Source organism: Oryctolagus cuniculus, chromosome 2 (genome assembly GCF_051225735.1).
Source record: "Oryctolagus cuniculus isolate XC-2025 breed Fujian yellow rabbit chromosome 2, ASM5122573v1, whole genome shotgun sequence".
Taxonomy (NCBI): domain Eukaryota; kingdom Metazoa; phylum Chordata; class Mammalia; order Lagomorpha; family Leporidae; genus Oryctolagus; species Oryctolagus cuniculus.
The window spans coordinates 204307366-204335227 of record NC_142868.1 but is presented as its reverse complement, the minus strand read 5'-3'; the positions used below and the strand labels follow the sequence as shown (position 1 = coordinate 204335227).

The window sequence follows — 27862 nt, the reverse complement described above, 5'->3', positions numbered from 1 at the left end:
CTTCCCACGCAGGGCAGTGAGCACCACCCAGAGTGGCGCATCAGAGCCCTCTCACATCAGCCTCGCCCTAGACGCACACAGGGACAGGTCAGCACTGTCACCCATGGCATGAAGGCCGCTTGCTGTGCCTGCCCCCTCCCCGCCATCCTGGACACCTCGATGCCCCCCACCCACCCCCTCCCCACCGCCCTGGACACCTTGATGCCCCCACCTGCTCCCTCCCCTCCACCCTGGACACCTCGATGCCCCCCACCTGCCCCCTCCCCACCGCCCTGGACACCGTGATGCCCCCATCTGCCCCCTCCCCACTGCCCTGGACACCATGATGCCCCCACCCGCCCCCTCCCCACCGCCCTGGACACCTCGATGCCCCCCACCTGCTCCCTCCCCCCTGCCCTGGACACCATGATGCCCCCACCTGCCCCCTCCCCACTGCCCTGGACACCTCGATGCCCCCCACTTGCCCCCTCCCCACCGCCCTGGACACCACGATACCCCCACCTGCCCCCTCCCCACTGCCCTGGACACCTCGATGCCCCCCACTTGCCCCCTCCCCACCGCCCTGGACACCACGATGCCCCCACCTGCCCCCTCCCCAGTGCCCTGGACACCACGATGCCCCCACCTGCCCCCTCCCCACCGCCCTGGACACCTCGATGCCCCCACTTGCCCCCTCCCCACTGCCCTGGACACCACGATGCCCCCACCTGCCCCCTCCCCAGTGCCCTGGATATCACGATGCCCCCACCTGCCCCCTCCCCACTGCCCTGGACACCTCGATGCCCCCCGCCTGCCCCCTCCCCACTGCCCTGACACCTGGATGCTGCAGCCATCACCTCCAGCAAAGTACAGGTGCAGCAGACACTCCTGAACGCTTGCTTTTGATTTCTTTGCCTCTAAGCAGCCAACAGGGCTGTTCCAGTGCCCAGGGCACCCAGGGTGCGGCAGGAAATGAGCTTCTGACCGGACTGTGTTGGGCCCCAGAGAGAGAAGCTGAGAGGTGGACATCTCTTTGCCGAGGAGATGGCTGCACGGGGACTTCCGGGTTGCCGGCTAAGACAATGAACCAAGCTCTGCTGGGCCAGCAGAGCTGGAAGAACGCCTGTGAAAGCCACGGCCACAAGGAGACGCTGGGCCGTGTGGTCCTGGCCATGCCTGGGGTCCTGGCCATGCCTGTAACTCAGCTGTCAATCCTCTCTCCGTGTGGCCTCCCCTCTAGGACTTAGGCACTGGGCCCCAGGAACCCTGTTCCCTTGGGTGTCAGAGGCCTGAACCGCCCACCTCAGGGCTCCTCTGTCTTGGCTGAGTAACTCCTGTGACGGAAGGGAGGACGCGTGGCCAGAGAGGATCCTGGGAGATGCGCTCGGGCTCCACCCCGGCCCAAGACCTTCTCCCAGGGGCACGGAGTCTGCACAGCTGCCCGCGCAGCCGGGTCCAGAGCGAGGCAGGCGCAGAGCGAGGCGGGGTCCCAGCCCCTCACTGAGCACAGCGCCTGAGAGATGCCAGCGGGTCCCCGAGGCGCAGTGAACTCCGCTCTCTCATCCAGCAAACTCTTCAAAGATTCTGGCGTGTGAAAAGACCGAGGAACGTGTGAAGACAGCCAGCCAACAGGAAAATGTAAGAAGAAAGAAAAATCTCTCTCCTTCCAGCACACACTTTGACAAAGAGGAAAATGCCACAGGCGCGGTTCGGGAGCCGGAACTCGGGGAACGAACGTAGGCGCGGACGCGTTCAAGGGAGGCGCCTGCGCCGAAGCGCCAGTGTGCTTTTGGACTTGGGGATTTTTTAAATGAGCAGATGTGAAAGGGCGGAGGTCCAGGCCCAGCTGTTCTGGCCATTTGCGGGGTGAACCAGTAGACAGGGGACAGCTCCATCCCTCTCCATGTCTGTCACTCTGCCTTTCAAATCACCAAGAATTCAAACCAGTGAGGAAAACAGGCCCCTAGCGCAGACCCCTGCAGGCGACCCGCACTCGGGCTCCCGGAGCCTCTGGGGCTCTGAGCTCTGCCTGGCGTCCCTCTGAGAAGCAGTGAAGAGTGGCGGTGTGTAGCAGCCTCCGGCTGCCCTGGGCTCAGACACAAACAGGCCCGGAGCAAGGGAGCAGGGACACGGTCTCCTTGCAGGCCCACAGCAGAAGCTGCCCCAGACACAGCCTGCCGGGGCCCACGGGGTGCTGCCCACCACGGAGATGCCCGAGCTGGCAGTCAACACGCCAGCCAGAGAAGCTCTGTGCAGCTGTGGCTCCTGAGGCTTCATTCCACTATCTGGGGAGGAGGTACAGCTTCAAGGGGCTCCCAAGGAAGGAGCTTGGAGGGTAGTGGGGAGCGGGGAGACAGCACTCGAAGCTCTGAGGGCCGGAGTGGAAAGCAGAGAACAGGCTCAGCTCCCCCGAGGGTCCCCCTGCCTGGCAGCCTTGGTAGCACAGTCACCTGTGGAAACCATCACAGGCTGAACCACCCCAGAGACACACCTCACACAACTGACCTGGGAGACACACCTCACACAGCTGGCCTGGGAGACACACCTGACACCGCTGGCCTGGGAGACACGCCTCACACACCTGGCCTGGGAGACACACCTCACACACCTGGCCTGGGAGACACGCCTCTCACACCTGGCCTGGGAGACACACCTCACACACCTGGCCTGGGAGACACACCTCACACACCTGGCCTGGGAGACACACCTGACACAGCTGGCCTGGGAGATATACCTGACACAGCTGGCCTGGGAGACACGCCTCTCACAGCTGGCCTGGGAGACACACCAGACACAGCTGGCCTAGGAGACACACCTCACACACCTGGCCTGGGAGACACAACTCAACACCTGGCCTGGGAGACACACCTCACACACCTGGCCTGGGAGACACAACTCAACACCTGGCCTGGGAGACACGCCTCACACACCTGGCCTGGGAGACACACCTCACACACCTGGCCTGGGAGACATGCCTCACACACCTGACCTGGGAGACACAAGTCACACACCTGACCTGGGAGACACAAGTCACACACCTGGCCTGGGAGACACACCTCAACACCTGGCCTGGGAGACACACCTCACACACCTGTACTACCAAACATCCCAGCTGATCTTCAAACACGTTACCATCAGCAACCTCAGCAAACCAGGCCCACTTAACAGAGAGCTCCCGTGTGGAGCGAGTGGCCGCCTCCCGGACCGAAGAGCTCTGCACTGGCGTGTGGCGTGTGGCTCACACACGGTACAACACGGCTTCCACAGGCCGCCTGCCCACTGCTCTTACAGTCAGGAAGTCGAAACATCTTAAGTCAGAGCGGGGGCCATCGGGGCCGTCTGCACTGCGCTTGGCGGCTCTGGGAATGGCCCTCAGACAGAAACCTCAGCCGGCGCTCCCGCGCCCCCTGCCCAGGTCTACCTCTGGCACTTCCTGGGGGTCCAGGGCGCTCTGTAGGGGCCCAGCCCAAGGCTCTGCCTCCCCGATGTGGACAGGACCACCGCCAGAGCAGGGGCCTCACCCCGACATCACAGCCACACCCCGTGGGTCCTCCCCTGAGGCCTGGCCACCCCTCGGCCACCGTCGCTGGATGACCGCGTGTGGTCACTCCAGGGAGCTCCCACACACGGCCCCGGGACCCAGTGTCATCAAATGCTCACGTCGTAAAATCCACAGCCTTCTCTGGGATTCTCCACCTCACGAGAGCATGAAGCGCACAGCTGTCAGGCCGGGCAGGGGAGGGCCCGGGGCCTGTGCGCCCACTGCTGGGCTGCCCCACTTCGGCACCCTGTTCCGGCCACGCCCGGAGCCTGCCCTCTGCCTCACACCCAGCCCACCCATCTCGGGGCTCGGGAACATGGTGTTCTGGAGAGAATCCAGAACTTCTTCCACGGCCATTAACAGTGACATCAGCCTTTCTCCTCTCCAAATAGAGAGCTGGCCAGAACCGCGGACCCAGACTTCTCCCGAGGCCTCTTCGTTCTCTCCCAGGAAGGGCCCACGCGGACGGGCCCAGGCCCATCCTCCCGCCAACAGAGGGCATGAAACCCTCCCTCCGCAGCTGGCTGTGCCGGCAGGCTGCCTCCTTTCTCCTGAGACACGCCACAGCCACAGCAAGGGCTCGGGAACCACGCCAACGCCATCCCAGGTGCGGGGAATCAAGGGTTCCTGCCCGTGCTAAAAACCCGTGTGTCTTCCTGTTATGGAAACAGGACGCACCAGGCTGCGGCGGCCTCTGACAGCGGCTCAGCACGCGCACGGAGCCTGGCTCCCAGCTCAGGCCGAGACATAAACCAGCCTGCTCCACTAACCTAGTATGTCAACAGTAACCTGCTGTACTAACCTACGGCACTGTCCTGCCACAGACATCTCCACTAACTCCCCAGACTGACTGAACAGCCTGCACGGCTCACGTAGGGTACGCTCCCACCATGGCAGCCTGCAGTACTGACTACAATAGCCACTACCCGGTACATTATCCCAGCAACCATGCACTCGCTAACCATCAGAGAACACCCAGCTCCCCTGATTCCCCGCCAAGGGGAAAGGCTCCAGCCATGGTGTGCACCACAGTGGGCTCATCCCAAGCCCCGCCCACGTCCCTAAGACCCTGCTCTGCCTGCACACCCTCTCAGCAGCCCAAAACATTCACAGCAGGGACCCACCCTCCCAACTTTAACTTGGCGACCAGGAGCCTGATGGCCATAGAACCGTTCACCTTAAAATGCCAAGAGCACGCCATGTCTGGCGCCGGAAAGCACGCCACCTGAGGCGCCCCGGAGCAGCCGACCGGAGGGCAGCTCGGAGGAGGGGTGCTGGGTGCCCGCATTCCTCCCCTGCCTGAACAATGGGTCGGCAGGCAACCCCGGCAGTGGAAAGCCTGACGGGGCAGATTCCCAGCTGTCCGTCTGCTATTCCAGGCTCAGGCGCCTGCGGATCAGCTAAAATACCTCAGCCCGGGGCCATCCTGTTCCCATCGCAGCCGCTCTCCCTGGAGAACAATGGATCTACACCCGCGAAAGACTGCGCCAGGCACTCCTGCACCCTGTCACTTCCTGCTGGGGGAAACCCGCTGCCACAGACCCAGCTGAGCTTCCCCAAGGGAGAAGTGAGGAGCCAGGTGGGTGTGAGGAGGTCTCAGGGAGGCCCCTAATCAAAGCAGGAGGAACCAGAGTAGCTGAGCTGGGCCTGGAATCCCATGGCCTACCTCACTGACTGAATCTGGCACCCTCGCCTTCCGCGCCCGCCCACCCTACCGACCTGTTCCCCTCACCTACAGTACCTACAGTAACGCTGCACCCCTCACCTACAGTACCTACAGTAACCCACCCTACCATCCTGCTCCCCTCACCTACAGTACCTACAGTAACCCTGCACCCCTCACCTACAGTACCTACAGTAACCCTGCACCCTTCACCTACAGTACCCACAGTAACCCACCCTACTGACCTGTGCCCCTCACCTACAGTACCTACAGTAACCCACCCTACTGACCTGCACCCCTCACCTACAGTACCTACAGTAACGCTGCACCCCTCACCTACAGTACCTACAGTAACCCACCCTACCATCCTGTACCCCTCACCTACAGTAACCCACCCTACCATCCTGCTCCCCTCACCTACAGTACCTATAGTAACCTACCCTATCGACCTACACCCCTCACCTACAGTACCCACAGTAACCCTGCTCCCCTCACCTACAGTACCCACAGTAACCCTGCTCCCCTCACCTACAGTACCTACAGTAACCCTGCACCCCTCACCTACAGTATCTACAGTAACCCTGCACCCTTCACCTACAGTACCCACAGTAACCCACCCTACTGACCTGTGCCCCTCACCTACAGTACCTACAGTAACCCACCCTACTGACCTACAGCCCTCACCTACAGTACCTACAGTAACACTGCACCCCTCACCTACAGTACCTACAGTAACCCACCCTACCATCCTGCTCCCCTCACCTACAGTACCTACAGTAACCCTGCACCCCTCACCTACAGTACCTACAGTAACCCTGCACCCCTCACCTACAGTAACCCACCCTACCATCCTGCTCCCCTCACCTACAGTACCTATAGTAACCCACCCTACCGACCTACACCCCTCACATACAGTACCCACAGTAACCCTGCTCCCCTCACCTATAGTACCCACAGTAACCCTGCTCCCCTCACCTACAGTACCTACAGTAACCCACCCTACCGACCTGCTCCCCTCACCTACAGTAACCCACCCTACCAACCTTCTCCCCTCACCTACAGTACCCACAGTACCCCACCCTACCATCCTGCTCCCCTCACCTACAGTACCTACAGTAACCCACCCTACCGACCTACAGCCCTCACCTACAGTACCCACAGTAACCCACCCTACCAACCTGGTCCCCTCACCTACAGTAACCTACAGTAACCCACCCTACCATCCTGCTCCCCTCACCTACAGTACCTACAGTACCCCACCCTACCGACCTACACCCCTCACCTACAGTACCTACAGTCACCCACCCTACCAACCTGCTCCCCTCACCTACAGTACCTACAGTAACCCACCCTACCGACCTGCTCCTCTCACCTACAGTACCTACAGTACCCCACCCTACCGACCTACACCCCTCACCTACAGTACCTACAGTCACCCACCCTACCAACCTGCTCCCCTCACCTACAGTACCTACAGTAACCCACCCTACCGACCTGCTCCTCTCACCTACAGTACCTACAGTAACCCACCCTACTGACCTGTGCCCCTCACCTACAGTACCCACAGTAACCCTGCTCCCCTCACCTACAGTACCCACAGTCACTCACCCTACCGATCTACACCCCTCACCTACAGTACCCACAGTCACTCACCCTACCGATCTACACCCCTCACCTACAGTACCCACAGTAACCCACCCTACCGACCTACACCCCTCACCTACAGTACCCACAGTAACCCACCCTACCGACCTACACCCCTCACCTACAGTACCCACAGTAACCCACCCTACCATCCTGCTCCCCTCACCTACAGTACCTACAGTAACCCACCCTCCCATCCTACACCCCTCACCTACAGTACCCAGTCACCCTACCGATCTACACCCCTCACCTACAGTACCCACAGTCACTCACCCTACCGACCTACACCCCTCACCTACAGCACCTACAGCCACCCACCCTACCGACCTACACCCCTCACCTACAGCACCTACAGTCACCCACCCTTCTGACCGCTTCACTGTTAAACCACGCTGCCACACCAATACATGCCACTAACCTACTCAACAAACCTTCCACACCAACCCACTTCATAAACCTCCTCCACTGAGCCACCATCACCCTGCCACACTAACCCACTGCTAACCGACAGACCCAGGGCGCTCGCCTGCTGTGCTAAGCTCCTGGCCAGCCCCACTGCTCTGCTTTCGGACCCGCCATGGCCTGTCACACCAAGCAGCGCCAGCGTCTCACCGGGGCCGAGCAGCTTCCTCGCCAGGCACTCGTCCTGGCTGAAATTCTGCCAGACACCGCTGCACTGGCCCCATGCAAAGGAAGGCGGATGCAGACTCTCGGGGCGAGTGGGGGCAGCTGCCCAAGAGGGTCTCCACTGACGCCGGGAACAGAGAACAGCACACGGCCTGGTGGGTACCCCGAGGCCAGGACTCCCGGGGAGGACGCAGGTCACCAGCGGCTCCTGCTGGGCAGCTGGGTTCCAGGCCTGCTCCGCCTCCTGCCTCCCCTTGCAGCAGTGTCAAATCTTACGCTGACACCAGCCCAAGTTCACGCCACAATCGAGTGTCCCACAGGCACCCTGCAGACGCGAGCCTCCATTTATTTCCTCACCTGGGAAGTGGCCCAACAGTGGGGCAGCCCCAGGACTGTGTGGAGAGTCCCTGCAGAGGGCGGCTGCACGTAGTTGCAGGCGGGCCTGTGCTCAGCAAAGCCCACCTGGGTGTGGGCGGGCAGGGCCAGGCGCAGGGGAACTGCTGAGGCTGGCAAAGGACCTGCTCAGAGGAGAGTGCCTGGCCTGCGGCTGAGATGTCCACAGCCTGCACCCCAGCTCCAGCTCCCAACCCCAGCTCCGTGCTCGGCGGCAGTAGCAGCAAGTCAGGAAGATGGTCTCTGCCGCCCTCCGGAGACCTGGCCGGAGCTCCCGGCTTTGGCCCAGCCCCAGGGGCTGCAGGCAAGCAGAACAAAAAGCCCAGGTTGTGGGGAGAGGGGTGTGGTGCACGCATGCATATAGGTGACAGGCAAGGCACTCAAAAAACCCACGGGAAATGCATTGTTAGGTGAGTTTTGTTTTGAAATTTTGAAATTCATGCATTTTTTCATAATATGCATTTTCTTGAACTTGAGGCCCCTCACATGCAATGATCTCAAATCCTTTTGCACTGGATGATCTCACTGTGCACAACCAACCGAACAGGCGCAAGGGGTGGGGACGGGGGGCACAGTACTTGTGCCCCAGGGATGGCGGGACTGTGGGTCACAGAGGATTTCACTGACTGTGTCAGAAATCTTAACCAAACAGCCCTGCTAATATAAAAACAAATGACTGGGGGCCACTGCTCCTCGCTCGCTCTGCCTCTCTGTAACTCTGCCTTTCAAATAAATAAATCTTTTTTAAAAAATGATTGAAGGAGCTCTCCTTTTCATTTAAAAGAAGTCAAGTGTGTTGCTAGCTTCTGGGGGTCCAGGGAATAAAAGTCATTGCACAGAGCTGCTGTGGTGGTGCAGCGAGTTGAGCCAGCAGCAGCACCAGCACCCTACACAAGCACTGGTCCAGCCCCCCCCACTAACACGCCTGGGAAGCAGCTAAAGCAGGTCCAGGTGCTTGGGCCCCTGCACCCACGGGGCAGACCTGGATGGAGGTCCAGGCTCCTGGCTTTGTCCTGGCCTAGCGCCAGCCATTGTGGTTATCTGGGAAGTGAACCAGCAGATGCCAAGTCGATCTTTCAATCTCTCTCTCTGCCTTTCAAATAAATAAATCTTTTTAAAAAATTCCATTGTGGGGCTGTTGCTGTGGCATAGTGGGTAAAGCTGCCACCTGCAGCGCCGGCATCCCACATGGACACTTGTTCGAGTCCCGGCTGCTCCACTTCGAATCCAGCTCTCTGCTGTGGCCTGGGAAAGCAGTGGAGGATGGCCCAAGTTCTTGGGCTCCTGCACCTGCATGGGAGACCTGGAAGAAGCTCCTGGCTCCTGGCTTTGGATCAGCGCAGCTCTGGCCATTGTTGTCCACTGGGAAGTGAACCAGCGGATGGAAGACCTCCCTGTCTCTGCCTCTCCTCTCTCTGTGTAACTCTTTCAAATCCATAAATAAATCTTAAAAAAAAAAAAAAAAAAACCCACTGCACATATCTCGGTCCCCAACAGGAACAGGGCCGGCTGCAGACACTCCCCCAGAGGCCTGGATGGGCCCGACCTGCTTCCTCCAGGTGTCCCGCTCAGGTCCTCTGGCCGCGGCTTTTACGGCTGTTCTGGACTCGCTGCGACCACAGACTCCGGATGCAGCTCCCGTGGCCGGATGTTTGTCCCTAAACATTCCAGGCATCTGAGCTCAGCTTGACCCCGGAGCAGCTGGGCAGTGCATGGACTGGCGCCCAGAGGCATCCCCTGGGACCGGGACGACAGGGTTACGTGTGACCCTAGGTGGACACTCAGAGCTGGGGTCCCCGCAGGACGTGTGTGCCCACGGCGGGGAGACGGGCAAGGCTGCCGAGGGTGGGCCCAGCTCTAGCCAGGCCTGCACTGCCGGGGTGGGGACAGGGGCAGGGGTCCTGTGCATGCCTCAGTGTGACCTGAGTGCCGATCTCAGCTGAAATCCCCTCACAGAAGCACCTCGAACATCTGATCACACGTGGCACCGTGGCCCGGCCCGGCCCTCAGCCCATTCCCCACCACAGACATGCAGGTGCGGCCGGGACGGGCTCAGCACCACCACCGCTGAGATGTGCAAACGGAGCAGGCCCACGGAGCCCGGGGCTGGGCTCCTAGGTACAGCATCCCAGCAGGCCCCAGGCCACGGCTCACAGATGCCCGCAGCACGGCAGGCCGACCAGCCTCGCCCCAGTTTCATCCCACAGCCTCACTCATGCCCAGGGCTTCCTGGGGGCCTCCAGTCCGCCTCACTGGGTTTGAACCTCAGCCACAGAGAGATGGGTCCCAGACGGGATCCACAGACATGGACGGGACACGGTTCCTCCCTGCCAAGCGTCCAGACTGCTGGCTGCCCCTACACAGGACTCCAGGCCTCAGGCAGCAGGAGCCAACTCCGTGGACCTCGTTCAGGAAACAGTGTGAGACATGGGGCTTAGATGGGACCATCGGCCAGGAACGCACGGATGATCGGGGACTGGGGCCCAGGCGTTCACAACACAGATGACACGACACACACCTCGAAGGAATGACAGTAAGTCTGCACTTCCCACGTGAACCTCCCCGGTGCCACCAGGTCACCCCCTCCCCACTCCCCGCAGCATGGCTGCCCCTGCACTGAGCAGACGTCCAGGGTGCCCGTCTAGGGGGGGCAGGCAGCGTGTGAGAGGGGTCAGCCCAGCACCGGGATACCAGCGAGGCAGGGCGCTAGCAGACCTGGAGAAAGGCTGCAACAGGCCGCTCTCCCAGGAGCCTGTGGGAGTCGGAGACCCTCGGGGCCGAGGCGGCAGGGTGCTGCACCTTCACCCCATGCACCCTGAGCTGGGGCGCAGAGCCCCAGCCCCTGGGGCTCTCGCGGGCTGCGGCTCCATTCCTCAGGCTGCTGCAGAGCCAGCCCCTCCTGCAGAGTGACGCCGACGGCGGTCAGGGAGACGCCAACATCCGACACCCAGCGGCGAACTTCAGTAGTGGAGGAGGGCTGGGTGGGGGGATGCTGGGGTGCGTGGGCGACACAGGCACCGACCTAAGGAAATCAACACGCACAGGAAGACGAGCGCCCAAGGTTAGTATTTCCCCGGCTGTTTCCATGCCAACAGAAACATCCGGTGGCTGAGTGGGCCAGCATGATGACTAACCGTGTCTACTTTAATTGCCGCATTGAAAGGCAGCCCGGCGATCCGGGTCGTCCCCTGGTGCCAGGAAGCGACAAGCCCCTGGCTTGTCCCCGGACATCACCCCCCATGGGACTGCCCGCACCCGGGGGAACACCCGGGCCCCTCGCGTTGCAGGCACAACCCAGGGTTCTCCCTTGCACTTCTGAGCACAGCAGCCTCCCCACCCACGGGCGCTCAGGAGCTTCCTCCTCCCCGCACCCGGAGGACGCACCACGCTAAGGGCACCCTGCCTGCTAGGGCAGTCTCCCAGCTCTGAGGCCAGCCGGACACTCGTTCAGCCCAGTCACCCTCAGCTCTCGGCACCCAGTGGGCGTCCCGTGCTACGACAGGAGAGCTGGACTTTTATCACGCTAAATGCAGAGTGGTGCTAAAACCACAGAGTGCTTCCCGGGGCCGGGACAGACGGAGCTGGCCCCAAAAGGGGAAATTAGAGGTTTCTCAAATGGCCGGGTTTGTCTTCAGGGAAAACCGCCAACCTGAAGTGCACCGAACACCGTGCTCCACGCCTGTCCCTGCTTCCGTTAGAACAGGCACAGAATCGGGGCTGAGCGGGCACGCAGCTCGCAGCGCCTCTGCCGCTTCACAGCCGCTGGTCCTCTGGGTGCGGCTCACACGCTAACTGGCCGCTCTGCAGGGGCCCTGGTGCTGCACAGGAATCCTCAACACGGCCCGGGAGACCGAGGCTCAAGGGCACCTCTGGAAAGCCCAGCACCAGGACCCACCGCCGCCTGGTGCCTGCCCGAGCTCCACAAGCCAAGTCTCACATCCAGGTCTCCGCCAATCCCACCGTGGTCTCACTGGACCTGGGCCCACCCCAGGCGCCAGGCGCCAGCCTGGTTCGTTAGCTCACCTGTAGCCCCAGCACCCACCTACGAGCGGGGGCTGCAGACCGGGCTCTTTGTGACTTTTCTAAGAACAGCCAAATGTAATGCCCTACAGACGACACAAACCCAGAGGCGAGACACTTCCTGCCCTGAGGACGGCTGGAAGGAGCCTGCAAAGAACCTTCAGAGTCTCGCTCTGCCGTGACTCTCCCATTCGTAACGCACGTGGCCCTGAAGCGGACACTCTGGGGCGGTGTCTCCGGGGCCAGCAGAACGTGGCTGAGCAGGCGCCCAGGGGCCTCCGCCGACCACGGTTCTGACTACACCCAGGGAGAGGAGGAGGACGGTCGTCCCCACGTCTGCCAGGTCCACGGTCGTGAACTCGCCGTTTGCCACATCTTCTGCGTGGCCCTCAGCTCACTCCCTGTGTGAGTTCTCCCGTCACTGGTGGACGGGTGCAGAACCTCCAGAGCCCGAGGCGCAGGTGCCCAGGCTGCCGGCCGGGATGCAGCCAGAGGCGCATGGCCTTCTCCTTTCAGACCTCAACTGTACCGGAGCCTTCCTTGCGGGAGGCCTAGTCAGGGCCACACCAGTCGCCTTTCTGTGCGACAGCTGGCAATTTTTCTGCTACAAATAGCGCCCGAGCACTGTGCTGGCATACTGTGCCAGGGTCCCAGGCCCAGGACGGCCACGAGGAGCAGGATGGCGGGGCCACACCCAGCTTCCCAGGGGTGGACCCCCGCAAGGGACACCTGGTACAACAGCAGCAGCTCAGGCTCACGAACCAGAAAGCAACAGGCCACAGGACAGGCACTGCAGGAATCCAAAGGCAGAGCTGACGAAGCTGAGTGGCGGCACGAGCCCTGGCCTGCTCCCTCCCGTGCTCGGCACACGGACGCCAGAGCACCAGGACAGACAGCAGACGGGACCACCACAGGACGGTCCTGAGCAAGGCGCCAGCTGCATGGTCTCAGAGCCAGTGCAAGCGTCCGCTGCTCTGGGCTCCTGCTCCGAGCGTCCAGCCCCAGCCAGCCCCTGTGACCAGGAACATCCACCCCAGAGCAGAGAAGGGAAGACAGAGAGCAGGATGGCCGGAGCAGGGGTCACACAGTCACCAGCCAGGCTCTTGGTCTGAGCAAAGCCAGGCAGAAGATGGCAGCAGCATGCCCTAGAAGAAAAATCTAGAACAATCTGGACCCACGCACAGGTAGAAGGCACACAGTGGCATTCCAGAAAGAACTCGACTGTGGCAGAAAAGTGCAAACCAAGAAACGGCGTCCAGGATGCAGCTGGTTCAACGACCCCTGCAATCCCCAACAAACAGACACCACGTGGCCACCCACAACGGGGACACATCACCCGCGCAGGCCAGCTCCGCACACGCCAAGCAGCTTCCAGAGCAGGGCACACGGCGCGTACCTGCTCCTGGGGCAGGGACAGAAAGCGAGCAGACGGTGCGTCCCCGGCTGTGGCTGTGGGGAAGCCGGTGGTCAGCTCGTGACAGGAACCGAGTCCTCTGCCAGGAACCTGCATGACGTACGCAAAAACATCCTTAACTGTGCTGTGACGGCACCAGGACGGAGCAACCCCAGGCAGAGGGCAGCCTTCCCGACTCCCAGCTCGCCGCTGTGGTCGGGGAGAGGCAGGAGGGTGACCCGACACAGAGCATCTGAGCGCCTCCGTGGTTGCGAGAGGCAGACGCCCGGCCCGGCCCGGGCCCAGGAGCGGAGGCGTGGGGCATGCTTCCAAAGGCCTTGAGGATCCCACACAACTACAATCACGGGAAGTAAACAGGAAGAGTCAGGAGTCCTCCTGGCAAGGGCAGGAAACGCACGCACGGGCTCCAGGGCGCACACACCTTGTGGCACGCAGGGGGCACGGGCGGGGCTCACTCGGGCTCCAGGGCGCATACACCTGTGGCACGCAGGGGGCACGGGCCGGGGCTCACTCGGGCTCCAGGGCACACACACCTTGTGGCACGCAGGGGGCACGGGCGGGGCTCACTCGGGCTCCAGGGCACACACACCTTGTGGCACGCAGGGGGCACGGGCGGGGCTCACTCGGGCTCCAGGGCGCATACACCTGTGGCACGCAGGGGGCACGGGCCGGGGCTCACTCGGGCTCCAGGGCACACACACCTTGTGGCACGCAGGGGGCACGGGCGGGGCTCACTCGGGCTCCAGGGTGCACACACCTTGTGGCACGCAGGGGGCACGGGCGGGGCTCACTCGGGCTCCAGGGCTCATACACCTTGTGGCACGCAGGGGGCACAGGCTGGGGCTCACTCGGGCTCCAGGGCGCACACACCTTGTGGCACGCAGGGGGCACGGGCAGGGCTCACTCGGGCTCCAGGGCGCATACACCTGTGGCACGCAGGGGGCACGGGCGGGGCTCACTCGGGCTCCAGGGCGCACACACCTGTGGCACGCAGGGGGCACAGGCCGGGGCTCACTTGGGCTCCAGGGCGCATACACCTTGTGGCACGCAGGGGGCACGGGCGGGGCTCACTCGGGCTCCAGGGCGCATACACCTTGTGGCACGCAGGGGGCACGGGCGGGGCTCACTCGGGCTCCAGGGCGCATACACCTGTGGCACGCAGGGGGCACGGGTGGGGCTCACTCGGGCTCCAGGGCGCACACACCTTGTGGCACGCAGGGGGCACGGGTGGGGCTCACTCGGGCTCCAGGGCGCACACACCTTGTGGCACGCAGGGGGCACGGGTGGGGCTCACTCGGGCTCCAGGGCGCACACACCTTGTGGCACGCAGGGGGCACGGGCGGGGCTCACTCCAGGAGCGCGTCCTCAGCTTGCAGCACAGGGCCAGGCTCGCATCCTACCCAGGACGTACTCAGGACACGGCTCTCTCCGGCTGAGGTCAGCGCCCCAGCCACCCCACCCCTACCTTGCCATTAACTTGTAACCGCCCAGGGCTGGGCTGCGGCACAACCACACCTGCCCAGCAGGGCCGCAGCAGAGCTTCAGGGGTGACAAGCAGCTAACAAGAAAGCCCAGGTCTCTGCTTCCCGCCCCAGGAGAACCACGCCCCCACTCCCCAAGTTACAAACAAGGCGGGGAGTCCTGGGGCCACGTTTATCTGCTACAGCCGTCAGGAGCTGGGCTGAGGACTGGAAACCAAGGGCCCAGCACCCGGCAGGCACCTCAGAGCCATCGCAGACACACACACGAGAAGGGCAAGGAGCGGCTGAGGGGGCAGCCACGTGCAGCCAAGCTCAGCACTGCCCGGGCTGAAACCACGACCCCCAAGGCCACGCCTCCCGACACGGCTGGACCCAGCTCCAAGCGCCCTCGGCTCACCAGCACAGGCCAGGAGACGCTGGGCACCTCAGGGCGGTGAGGAAGGACCTGGGGCAGGGCCAGGATCGTGGCCTCCTGGAGAGAGACCGTAACCACTGTGGTCTGTGACAGCCGCCGGCCCTGTCCTGTGGGGAGCAGGAGCCACAGCCACTTGAGAAGGAGGCTTCCTCCCCGGAGCAGGCGGCTTTCCCAAAGGCCAGACTCTGGGGAGAGGGAGGGACCGAGGTCGCACAGATGCCGCTGACACCGGCCCCGCGCCAAACCGCGGTCCCGACGCGTGCAGAGGCCAGGAGCTGAGCCGCGTTCTGCTCTCCTCCCAACTGGACACCGTCAGGCTTTACTTCATCCCAGCTGCTGCTTACTTCTACCTCGCCTTGCTGCAGAAAACCATGAGAACCAAGCGTGGGCCCGGCCACTCCGAAACCGCCAGGGCTCAGGGACGAGGCTCGCCTCTCCGACGCGCAGACGGGATGCGGGAAGCAACCGTTATCGACACACCACCGGGCAGCCAGCGACAGACGCGACCCCAGAGTTGGGAACACACCGGCCAGCACCTAGAGAAGCCAGTGCCGAGAGTCCCGGGCCTGCAGGACAGGGGGCCCAGAAGACCCCGGAAGGCTGGGGGGCGACTCCAGGGACCAGGCCGATGCCAGCCCTCGGCTGAGCTGTGACCCGCAGAAGGGTCCCCAGGGAACAGGCCAGTACACACTGGGCCCGGAGGACGCACTGGTGCTGCAGCAGCGAGGCCCAGAGCCGGGCAGGGCCGTGGGAGGCTCCTGCTCCCCAGGCGGGCACGGACCCCGTCCTCCCCACAAAACTGAGAAGCAAGACTTGAGAAACCAAGCGGCCTCCAGGAACTGAGCTGCACCCCAGGAAAAACTCATGATGGTTACAGCGCTCGGCGCTCAGCCGGGAGCACAGGAACCCAACACACATGACGAGGAGCCGAACACAAGGCACCAAGCAAGCTCTGCTGAGACCACACGCAGGGCACCACGCCCCTCGGTCCACACAAACACACGGGGCACCACGCCCCTTAGTCCACACCGACACGCAGGGCACCGCACCACTCAGTCCACACAAACATGCAGGGCACCATGTCCCTCGGTCCACACCAACATGCGGGGCACCATGTCCCTCAGTCCATACCAACACACAGGGTACCACATCACTCAGTCCACTCTGATACGCAGGGCACCGCGTCCCTCACCTCAGTCCACACCGACACGGAGGGTACCACGTCCCTCAGTCCACACCGACACACAGGGTACCACGTCCCTCAGTCCACTCTGATACGCAGGGCACCACGTCCCTCAGTCCACACCGACACGCAGGGTACCACGTCCCTCAGTCCACACCGACACGCAGGGTACCACGTCCCTCAGTCCACTCTGATACGCAGGGCACCACGTCCCTCAGTCCACACCGACACGCAGGGCACCACGTCCCTCAGTCCACACCAACACGCAGGGTACCACGTCCCTCAGTCCACACCAACACGCAGGGTACCACGTCCCTCAGTCCACTCTGATACGCAGGGCACCACGTCCCTCAGTCCACACCGACACGCAGGGTACCACGTCCCTCAGTCCACACCGACACGCAGGGTACCACGTCCCTCAGTCCACTCTGATACGCAGGGCACCACGTCCCTCAGTCCACACCGACACGCAGGGCACCACGTCCCTCAGTCCACACCAACACGCAGGGCACCACGTCCCTCAGTCCACACCAACACGCAGGGTACCACGTCCCTCAGTCCACACCAACACGGAGGGCACCGTGCCCCTCAGTCCACACCGACACGCAGGGCACCACGTCCCTCAGTCCACACCGACACGCAGGGCACCACGTCCCTCAGTCCACACCAACACGCAGGGCACCACGTCCCTCAGTCCACACCAACACGCAGGGCACCACGTCCCTCAGTCCACACCAACACGCAGGGCACCACGTCCCTCAGTCCACACCAACACGCAGGGCACCACGTCCCTCAGTCCACACCAACACGCAGGGTACCACGTCCCTCAGTCCACACCGACATGGAGGGCACCGCGCCCCCTCAGTCCACACCAACACGGAGGGCACCACGTCCCTCAGTCCACACCAACACGCAGGGTACCACGTCCCTCAGTCCACACCAACACGCAGGGTACCACGTCCCTCAGTCCACTCTGATACGCAGGGCACCACGTCCCTCAGTCCACACCGACACGCAGGGCACCACGTCCCTCAGTCCACACCGACACGGAGGGTACCACGTCCCTCAGTCCACACCAACACGCAGGGTACCACGTCCCTCAGTCCACACCAACACGCAGGGTACCACGTCCCTCAGTCCACACCAACACGGAGGGCACCACATCCCTCAGTCCACACTGACACGGAGGGTACCACGTCCCTCAGTCCACACCGACACGCAGGGTACCACGTCCCTCAGTCCACACCAACACGCAGGGTACCACGTCCCTCAGTCCACACCAACACGGAGGGCACCGCGCCCCTCAGTCCACACCGACACGGAGGGTACCACGTCCCTCAGTCCACACCGACACACAGGGTACCACGTCCCTCAGTCCACACCAACACGCAGGGTACCACGTCCCTCAGTCCACACTGACACGGAGGGTACCACGTCCCTCAGTCCACACCAACACGGAGGGCACCGCGCCCCTCAGTCCACACCGACACGGAGGGTACCACGTCCCTCAGTCCACACCGACACACAGGGTACCACGTCCCTCAGTCCACTCTGATACGCAGGGCACCACGTCCCTCAGTCCACACCGACACGCAGGGTACCACGTCCCTCAGTCCACACCGACACGCAGGGTACCACGTCCCTCAGTCCACTCTGATACGCAGGGCACCACGTCCCTCAGTCCACACCGACACGCAGGGCACCACGTCCCTCAGTCCACACCAACACGCAGGGTACCACGTCCCTCAGTCCACACCAACACGCAGGGTACCACGTCCCTCAGTCCACACCAACACGGAGGGCACCGTGCCCCTCAGTCCACACCGACACGCAGGGCACCACGTCCCTCAGTCCACACCGACACGCAGGGCACCACGTCCCTCAGTCCACACCGACACGCAGGGCACCACGTCCCTCAGTCCACACCAACACGCAGGGCACCACGTCCCTCAGTCCACACCAACACGCAGGGCACCACGTCCCTCAGTCCACACCAACACGCAGGGCACCACGTCCCTCAGTCCACACCGACACGGAGGGTACCACGTCCCTCAGTCCACACCAACACGCAGGGTACCACGTCCCTCAGTCCACACCAACACGCAGGGTACCGCGCCCCTCAGTCCACACCAACACGCAGGGCACCACGTCCCTCAGTCCACACCGACACGCAGGGTACCACGTCCCTCAGTCCACACCAACACGCAGGGTACCACGTCCCTCAGTCCACACCAACACGCAGGGCACCACGTCCCTCAGTCCACACCGACACGCAGGGTACCACGTCCCTCAGTCCACACCAACACGCAGGGTACCACGTCCCTCAGTCCACACCGACACGCAGGGTACCACGTCCCTCAGTCCACACCAACATGGAGGCTACCGTGCCCCTCAGTCCACACCGACACGCAGGGCACCACGTCCCTCAGTCCACACCGACACGCAGGGCACCACGTCCCTCAGTCCACACCGACACGCAGGGCACCACGTCCCTCAGTCCACACCAACACGCAGGGTACCACGTCCCTCAGTCCACACCAACACGCAGGGTACCACGTCCCTCAGTCCACACCAACACGCAGGGTACCACGTCCCTCAGTCCACACCGACACGCAGGGTACCACGTCCCTCAGTCCACACCAACACGCAGGGTACCACGTCCCTCAGTCCACACCGACACGGAGGGCACCGGGTCCCTCAGTCCACACCAACACGCAGGGTACCACGTCCCTCAGTCCACACCGACACGCAGGGTACCACGTCCCTCAGTCCACACCAACACGGAGGGCACCGCACCACTCATTCACTCCAGACCTACACAGAGGACACCATGTCACTCATTCTGTGGGACCCACATGGAGGACACCGCGTCATTCATTCAGTGAGACCCACACAGAAAACACATCATTCATTCAGTGCAGACTAACACAGAGAGAACAGCGCATCATCAGTCCAGACCAGCCCACGTGGAGACACCACTCACCACACCATTTCATCCAGACCAACACAAAGCTGCCACGGACTTAGTGCCAGCAGACAGGCACGTGAACGTGGCTGGGGAAGTTGAATTACACAGTAAAAATGTTAAGCGCGGTGGTGTAGTAGGCTGAGACTGAGACGCCGGCATCCCATATGGGCACTGGTTCAAGTCCCAGCTGTTCCTCTTCCGATCCAGCTCTGGCCTGGGAAAGCAGTGGATGATGGCCCAAGGACTGGGCCCCTGCACCCATGTGGGAGACACAGAGGAAGCTCCTGGCTCCAGATCAGCCCAGCTCTGCTGCGGCCATCTGGGGAGTGCAGCGGCGGATGGGGGATCCTTCCCTCTGTCTCTCCCTCTCTGTTTGAAACTCTACATTTTTTAAAAAGAAATGTTAAGGAGAGAGATGGGAGATGTTTTATAAAGTCCCCAATTTTTACAGGTGTAAACTTCAACACCTGAGCTGAGAACCCGAGGAGACTGGCAGCGTGGAACAGCAACAGGGAACCTGACTTCAGAAACAGAAACTGGCCCCAGTGGAACGCCAAGGATGATGAGAAATCAGAAAACCAGAGCCCTGACCCGACCCCTGCACACACCCCCAATTCTCCAAACTGGATGGAAATCATAAGCCTGCAGCCCTGAAGTTAAACTAAAATCATGCGCAAGAAAGCAAAGCAAAGCACGGCCCAGAGTATCACTCAAATGGCTCCGAACGAGCGGCCAACGTGAGGGCCCCACGGAGGGGCGGAGACAGGCGCGGCCAGCCCAGCAACGCTCAGCAGTGAGGGCCGAGGAAGGAGCCCCCGAGGGCGGCCACTCGCAGAGCGGCGCACCAGTGTCCAAGTCCCCCAGCAAAGGAAGGGCGTGGCACCCACACGCACACACAGCGCCAGCGAGAATGAAGAATTACGCTGCCCATTCATCTCGGAACAGCTGACTTCACACAGATAACAGATAGAGCACGGGATTTGCAACACATGTAAAATTCAAACGAACGGCAGCAGACAGGGAGAAACGGGAGCGGTCGCCGCAAACTCCTGCTCCGGGACCCGCGACTGGCCCAGCAGCTCCACCGCCTGCTAGCGCGCCTGCGCTCCACGTCAGAACCCCGGGTCCAATCCCGAGCTCCAGCTCCTGGTCCAGCTTCCCACCCACACACTGAAGGCAGCGGTGACGGCTCACGAAGCGGAGTCCCTGCCCCCCAAGCGGCCCTGGACCCCACCTCGGCCCTGCTCCGTGCTGGCTGCTAAACCTGCAGAAGGCAGTGCACTGGCTCTCAGTCTCTCAAATAAAACTTGCTACTAAGTTACAAGATGTTCTTACAGTGATCTTTGATAGTGTAAAGTGAAGATAACCTTAAAGGAATGGAGATGACAATAGAAATCCAAAAATAACACAGTAAGAAGAACAAAGAAAAGAACATCTAATAGCCGACAAACAACATAAAACAGAATGACTTTAAAAATACATTTACTCCAAAATAGAAAAGAAGAAGGGAAAACACATAGGACAAACAGCAAGAGAACAGACAAACACAAGCACACCAATCACCAAATCACATGTAAAGGACTAAATATCCTAAGTAAAGGCAGAGGTTGTCAAATTGGATTTAAAAAGGCCTACTTACGCTGCCAACAGGGAGTGCATTTTGAGTATAAAAGACACGAATGAGTTCACAATAGGGGTAGAAAAACAGGACCCTAACAGTAATGGAAAGAAAAAGGAGGTCAGAGCTGTAGTGTAGTAGGCGAAGTCTCTGCCTGTGGTGCCTGCATCCCATGTGTCCAGCTGCTCCACTGCTGATCCAGCTCCCTGCTAATGTACCTGGGGAAGCAGTGGAAGATGGCCCAGCTGCTTGGGCTCCTGCACCCATGTGAGAGACCCAGATGAAGCTCCTGGCTTCGGATCAGCCCAGCTCCGGCCACCTGGGGAGTGAACCAGTGAATGGAAGACTCTCTGTCTCTCCCTCTGTCTGTAACTCTGCCTCTCATATAAATAAATAAACCTTTTTTAAAAATTTTTTGTGACAGGCAGAGTGGACAGTGAGAGAGAGAGACAGAGAGAAAGGTCTTCCTTTGCCATTGGTTCACCCTCCAATGGCCGCCGCGGCCGGAGCCAGGTGCTTCTCCTGGTCTCCCATGGGGTGCAGGGCCCAAGTACTTGGGCCATCCTCCACTGCACTCCCTGGCCACAACAGAGAGCTGGCCTGGAAGAGGGGCAACTGGGACAGAATCCGGCGCCCCGACCGGGACTAGAACCCGGTGTGCTGGCGCCACAAGGCGGAGGATTAGCCTAGTGAGCCGTGGCGCCGGCCCAATAAATAACCCTTTAAAAAAGAAAAATGGAGTGCAATGTTAACATGAGATGTGGACTTCAGAGCGAAGATCAATAGAGAAAACCATTTCACAGTGAAAAAGTGTCAATAAGAGGCCCCAGGAATCGCCTCCATTCACGCCTGACAACGGCATCAACACACAGGAAGCCAAGTCAGAAGCCAGTGCAGTTATGACCAGACGTCAACACGCTCCTCTCTGTGACTGGCGGACGAGCAGTCCAGAATCAGTGAAAGCCGCTGACCTGTGCACACTCGCCCCTGGCGGCTGGCTGGCGTGGCACCGTTCCTCCCGGCCTGGGACCCCCATCCCTTCGACAGGAGGGGTGCTGACGGCTGAGGTGGCCATGATGCCCTGACTGACATCCGTGACTGACATCTAGGCGCTGCAGACCTTTGGGGTCCCTGCACAGGTGGCTGGAAACTGGACTTCTCTCCTTGCGGAGTTCCCATTGTTCTGGAAACTTTAACCACAAGTTACACTGCAAAGCGGGTGGTCCTGGGTGTGTCCCGGCCCCTCCCCAGTCATTCAGACTATTAAGTTGGCTATCAGCCAGTTTGACCTCCTCCAGGTCACAGAAGGCCCCATCCAACACCCCCTGAGCACACAGTGTCACGTGCCCCGAACACTCCCAGGATTCCCAGCCGCGGCACCAGGAGGAATCCCCATAGATGGAAAGGATCCCAGTCACACAGCGCCTGCTCTCCCACTCAGAGTTCTACTCACAACTGAACAGCACTCTTCTGATTAACCGCGAGGCAGTGACGAAATCAGGAGGGAGACGAGAAAGCGTTCGGAGCAGGGTGGAAAGGCCAAGGGCGCCGACGGCACTCCGCAGGCTTGCTAGAGCAGACGTGCCTGCAGCCAGCGAGCTCAGCTTCCCAGAGAAAGCAAAGGAGCACAAGGAACCCAGAGCCGGGGGAGGAGGGGAGAGCTACCGGGCAGGGGCAGCAGCGCTGGGCGAAGAACCAGGGGACCCAAAAGTAGGGGCCGCGCAAAGCTCAACGGCACGATGAACGTCCAGCCAGCCCGGGCCCGATCTAAAGGCAGAAAGAAAACTTTCAGTATCAGGAATTAGAGAAGGGGTATCAGCAGAGATCCTTCAGCTAAGCCAGAAGACAGGAGGATGGCAGTGTGATAAACTCAGCAACCTACAAGCTCCTTGGGAGGCCTGGTCCGCCCCAAGCTCACTCAAGGGCCGACAGCCACTCTCGACAGCCCCTTTTTTTTTTTTTCTTTTGACAGGCAGAGTGGACAGTGAGAGAGAGAAAGGTCTTCCTTTGCAGTTGGTTCACCCCCCAATGCCCGCTGTGGCCGGCGCACCGCGCTGATCCACAGCCAGGAGCCAGGTGCTTCTCCTGGTCTCCCTTGCGGGTGCAGGGCCCAAGGACTTGGGCCATCCTCCACTGCACTCCCGGGCCACAGCAGCTGGACTGGAAGAGGAGCCACCGGGACAGAACTGGCGCCCTGACTGGGACTAAACCCGGGGTGCCGGTGCCGCAGGCGGAGGATTAGTCTAGTGAGCCACAGAGCCGGCTGACAGCCCTTCTTTTATGGGAAAAAGTGAAACTCCCATTCAGACCTCCCTCCTAGGAATCTCTACAGAGCAGTTAAGGAGGCAAGGAAACCAGTTCTACCCACATCTTCCCGAGGGATTGCAGAGGGGGGTCCCCGCTCACCCTGGAGGCAGCACCAAGGGGGTCCCAGCGAGGGAGACCCGGGTGTGCAGCTGCTCCTGACCAGCTCAGGATGAGCCCACACCCGCACCCCGCGATGGTCCTGGGCATTGGGGCCCCAGCCCCGAATCAGAGCAGCCCTGGGAAGCCTGGTGCAAGCACACTGGGTGCAGAGCTCACCCGAGGCAGGTGCTTTGCGCCCCCAATTTCTACCAGCACATTTTGAAAACAGAAAACGGTACCATGCACAGGAGAGGAAAGGCCGGAGCAGGCACAGATCCTCCGCTTCTGCTCGGTGCCCTCCACAAGGTGCCCACCTGAGCAGGCCGCGCCCCCAGAGCCACAGACAGGGGCTCCCAGGTCTCCCCAAACCCCTGCTGCACCCTCGGTCCACACCGCCAGGGTCTGCACCCTCACGTCCTCACTGGACAGGGGCTCGCTCAAGGTCACCACACAGAGAGTCGATCGGGGACCGCACCCTGGCCACCAGCTGGCTACACCAGGGCAGCAGGAGGGTGCTGGTCTTACTGCCCCCACCTGCCCTTGCTTCCACAGCTGTCAAGTGGGCGTGTTTGGTCTCTGCTCACCTGCTCCAGTCTTCGGGGATCCAGGGATCCCCTTCACCTAGCATGCACTCCACCTGTCACTCATCTGAAAACTACCAAATCCGGGAAAAGCAAGCAGATCTGGAGCTGCCTGTGATGTCACTGCCCTCTGGTCCTCAGAGGCTTCTGCTGAGGGCCACACCGGGCAGGGCAGGGCAGGGCCCCAATTTTGCTCCAGAACACGCACTCCGACCTATTACTCTTTTCAAAAGGCAGTTCCCATTTGTTAGCAACACGCGGGGCAAGCGTGAAGGCTCCGATCAGAGGGAAAATGGCTTCCCCGCAGCACTCGCTGAAGAACTTCACCAACTCTGCCCATGTCGGGTCCTCTGCGCCGAGGGGCTGCTCCCCGGACGCGCAGGCCGGGCTGCCCACCAGGCTCTGCAGGCCAGCGCAGCTCTCCCTCCAGCGGCCCAGGGGGCCCCAGTACCGCGCAGACGCCAGGGGAGAGGGGCCGGGAGGGCTGCGTGCTGTGCCTCGGAGGTAGGAGCCGCAGCCGCTCGCTTCCTGGACGGTTCGCCCAAGTTTTCAGGGCTTTCGCGGGCTCCTTGGCGGTGCCAAGTCCTCCGGCTCCGCCAAGAAAAGGGAAAACTATTTTTGGCATGCAGACGGGCAGCTGCACTGGCGTCCTCGAATTACCGTTGGCGCCTAAGACGCAGCAGACCTCGCAGACTCCAAGAGTCCCGCGTCCACGCCGCAGCCCAGGTCCCCCGGGGGGTCGCGGGCGCGCGATCCGCGGCGCCGACCCCGACGCCAGGTGTCCGCCGAGTTCGGCGCGCGCGCGCGCAGCGCCGGAGCCAAGGCGCCGCTCAGAGCCACGGCTTCGTCCCGAACCGGGGCCGCCCCGCTCGCCGCAGGCGCAGGGGAAGCCCTGGGGACACCCGGGCGAGCGCGGAGGACCCGCGAGGGGATTTCCCGGTGCAGGGCTGGGGCGGACACCGCCCTCCGCGCGGAAGGGGGGCGGAGAGGCGCCCAGCAGGGAGGGCGGAGGAGGGGACCAGGGGGGACGCGGCCGGGGGCGCGCCGCGCTCGGAGCGGGGGAGGGCGACGAGCAGGGAGGACGCGGGGCGGCCGCGGGCGCGGGCCAGGCCGGGCCGGAGGAGCGGGCGGGAAGTGGCGGGCGAGGCAGGGCTTCCCCCGGCTGCTCCAACAACTTCCCGGGCCAGCGGGGATCCCAGATTCTGAACAAAGGCGGCTCCCAAGGCCGCGCACTCGGCGCTCGGGTCCGCCCCTCGGCGTCCGGGCCGGGCGGACAAAGGCCGGAGCGCCCACGCCCGCGCCGGGCCCCCGATGCCCCCAGCCCCGGGACCCCCGAAGCGGGGCCCGGCCGCACTCACAGGATGGAGGTCTGCGGCGCCACGGCGGGCACGGCCTCCAGCAGCAGATGCATACAGCGCACGGTGGTGCGGAAGCACAGACAGCGGCTCGGACACCCGGCGCCCGGCTTCTGGGCGACCGCGACCAGCGACCCCCAGCCGCAGCAGAGCACGAGAGCCAGCAGGCAGCGGCGCACGGGGCCCGAGGGGCGCGCGGCCATGGCCGACGGCGCGCACGGACGCTCAGGCGCACGGACAGACCACGGACAGCCCGGCGCGTCCACCGCCGGCTCCCGACTGCGCCCGCCCGGCCGCGGCCCACGTCCCAGCTGTGCGCGGGGGGCGGGGGGCGCCAGCTGCGCACATGCGCGCGGCTGCTCCCTGCCCCCTCCGGCTGCCCGAGGGCCGGGGCGGGGCGAGACCCGGGCCGCGGCGTCCGGTACTGAGCCGCCAGGCGGATAGAGGCGCGCGCGATCTGGACGCCCTGGGCGGCGGGGAGGGTTAGGGCCCGGGTTTGAATCCCCGCTTCTGCGCTCGGAACGGGACTTCTGCGAAGTCCTTCCCCGGGTCCTGGCCGTGGCTCCTGCCTGCGTGCGCTGCGGGTTAGGTCCTCGGCTACCTTTCCAACACTGTGGAGCGCGCCCTGGGTCCAGGCAGGCGTCAGGCAGCTCCCGCGCCCTCTCCGATCCAGCTCTCCCCGAGTTTTAAATCAACTCGCTTTCCCAAACAGCCTTGGTTTCCCTGCTGCAGGCGGAGGCCGGCCCGGCCCGGGCCTGTTAATCACCCCACGCCGCCTGTTTCAGGGCCCCTCCGTGGAAGGAAGGGGCCTTCGAGAGAGGAGGTCCCAGCTGGATGCCCACCTGTTGGCGCCTTCCCTGAGACGCCGCCCAGGAAGGGGACCCGGGCGCTCAGCCCAAGTGCAGTTCAGGGAGGCTGAGGTTCCAGCACGCACCTCTAGGCCCTCGGGCACGTTCTGCATCCCTGCCCACGGGCCTGTTCTCTCATTTTGCAGGTAAGAAAGTAAAGGCGAGCCGTTTGCCCAAAGCCAGATTCAGAGGGGAGCCGAGTTCTGTTCTCTTCTCAACCACGGGGACTCTCCGCCCCTCCCTTCTCCCCCTCCATCAAGGTGAGGGTGAGGGCATCCGGGAAGGGCCCTGCCCAGTCAAAGGTGAGCCCTTGAAGCAATGGAAGCAGCTTGAGACAGCCAGCACCTGTGGGGGCAGCAGGGGAGGGGGAGGGGCTGGGCTCTCCTGGTCGCAGGTGCACTCTGAGCTCCGCTCTTCCAAGCCGGCCCTCAGTGGAGCGGCCAGGAAGCCTCAGCTCCAGGCCCTGTCACTCTCCCCGTGGACTGCTGATGACACATGGCCTCCGACCTCCTGGAGCCGGCCTTGGAAGGAAGAGAGAATAAGACAGGGAGCGGAAACCCTGTTCTGACCCCTCCTAGGAGGTGGCGGTGGTTCAGCTACAGCCCAGGGTAGGGCCCACACAGGGGCGGCACCAAGTAGCTGCTCAGAACACCATGTCCCTGCCCCTCCTCGGCCTCATGCGAATGCGCACCCTGGGAGGCAGCAGGCAGTGGCTCAAATGCTTCAGCCCCTGCCACCAATGTGGGGGAGCTGAACCGAGCTCCAGGCTCCTGGCTCCAACCTGGCCCAGCCTTGGCTGTTGTGGACATTTGGGGACTGAATAGGCAGAGGGATGATGTCCTTCCATCTGTCTGTCTCTCTGCCTTGCATATAAAATCCAAACAAGTTTCTATTGTTTTTAAAGGAGCGTAAGACTGACGGGAGCCAGGGCCTAGGGGTCCTCTCAGAGGCCCCCTACCATGGCAGGCTGGCTGACTGGCTCTGCTGAGTCTTCCTGGAACCAGGGACACAGCAAGAGAGGTGGGGCCACGGGCAGGGCGGGGTCCCCATCCAGCAGTGGACCGCAGTAAGTCCAGGCGCCACCTGCATGGGAGCAGGTCTTATCCCTGCTGAGGGCACAGTGGGACCGACGAAGCCGGTGGCCCCCAGCATGGGCACGGTGTCAGGGCCCAGGCACCCATCCCTCTGACCACCTGGCTACAGATTCGGAGGTTCCCAGGAGCCCGCTCCGGTCCAATGACTCACGGGGACCATAAACAGGGAGGTGCTACCGTTGAGTCCTGGGTTCATCAGAGCTGAGCCCACCAGCTGAGTCACTGGGGTCAGCTCGGGGAGTGTCCCAGATGCAGTCTGTGCTCTTGCCCAGGAATCAGGAGGGGTCACGGTCACGGTCACTGCCCCAGCGCAGGGATGGCAGTGGTCGCCACGGTTTCTGCCGGGGGCCAGGCCTGGCTGAGCGACTGGCCCCCAGCTCCCCTCCCCTCCACCAGAACCCAGTCCTCTCATCGCATGGCCGGTCTTTCCTCTGCTCAGAGTGGTTGAGGACCCACTGTGCGCAGACAGGCTGTCACTGAGGAGTCCAGGAGTGAGCGGCTCTGTCCCAGGCACCCAGGAGAAGGTTCCGTGCAGGGGCTGTAACCGATTCATGGTCGGGCATGAGGTGCAGGGCTGCCGGCTCAGTCACTGAGCCCGTGCCCGTGTCCCTGGGACGGTGCCCAGAATCCTA

The 27862-nt window shown here is 62.5% G+C and overlaps 1 protein-coding gene across 6 annotated transcripts in view; it reads right to left on the bottom strand.

Moving 5' to 3' along the window:
- The window catches only part of PXDN (peroxidasin), a 74391-nt gene extending 48242 nt beyond the window's left edge, over positions 1-26149 (bottom strand). Inside the window, exon 1 of one of the 6 annotated variants that reach the window (XM_089327883.1) lies at positions 26131-26149. Coding sequence is in view for 2 of the 6 variants with exons in the window: in XM_070069761.2 (XP_069925862.2) it covers positions 25292-25491 (200 nt within the window). In the remaining 4 variants the exon portion in view is untranslated. Of the gene's footprint in view, positions 1-13263; positions 13315-24593; positions 24665-25291; positions 25629-25889; positions 26029-26130 lie in introns of those variants that run through there. The other 5 variants (XM_089327884.1, XM_070069761.2, XM_070069762.2 and 2 more) reach the window with 5 other exon arrangements.
- Between the last annotated feature and the right edge of the window lie 1713 nt (positions 26150-27862).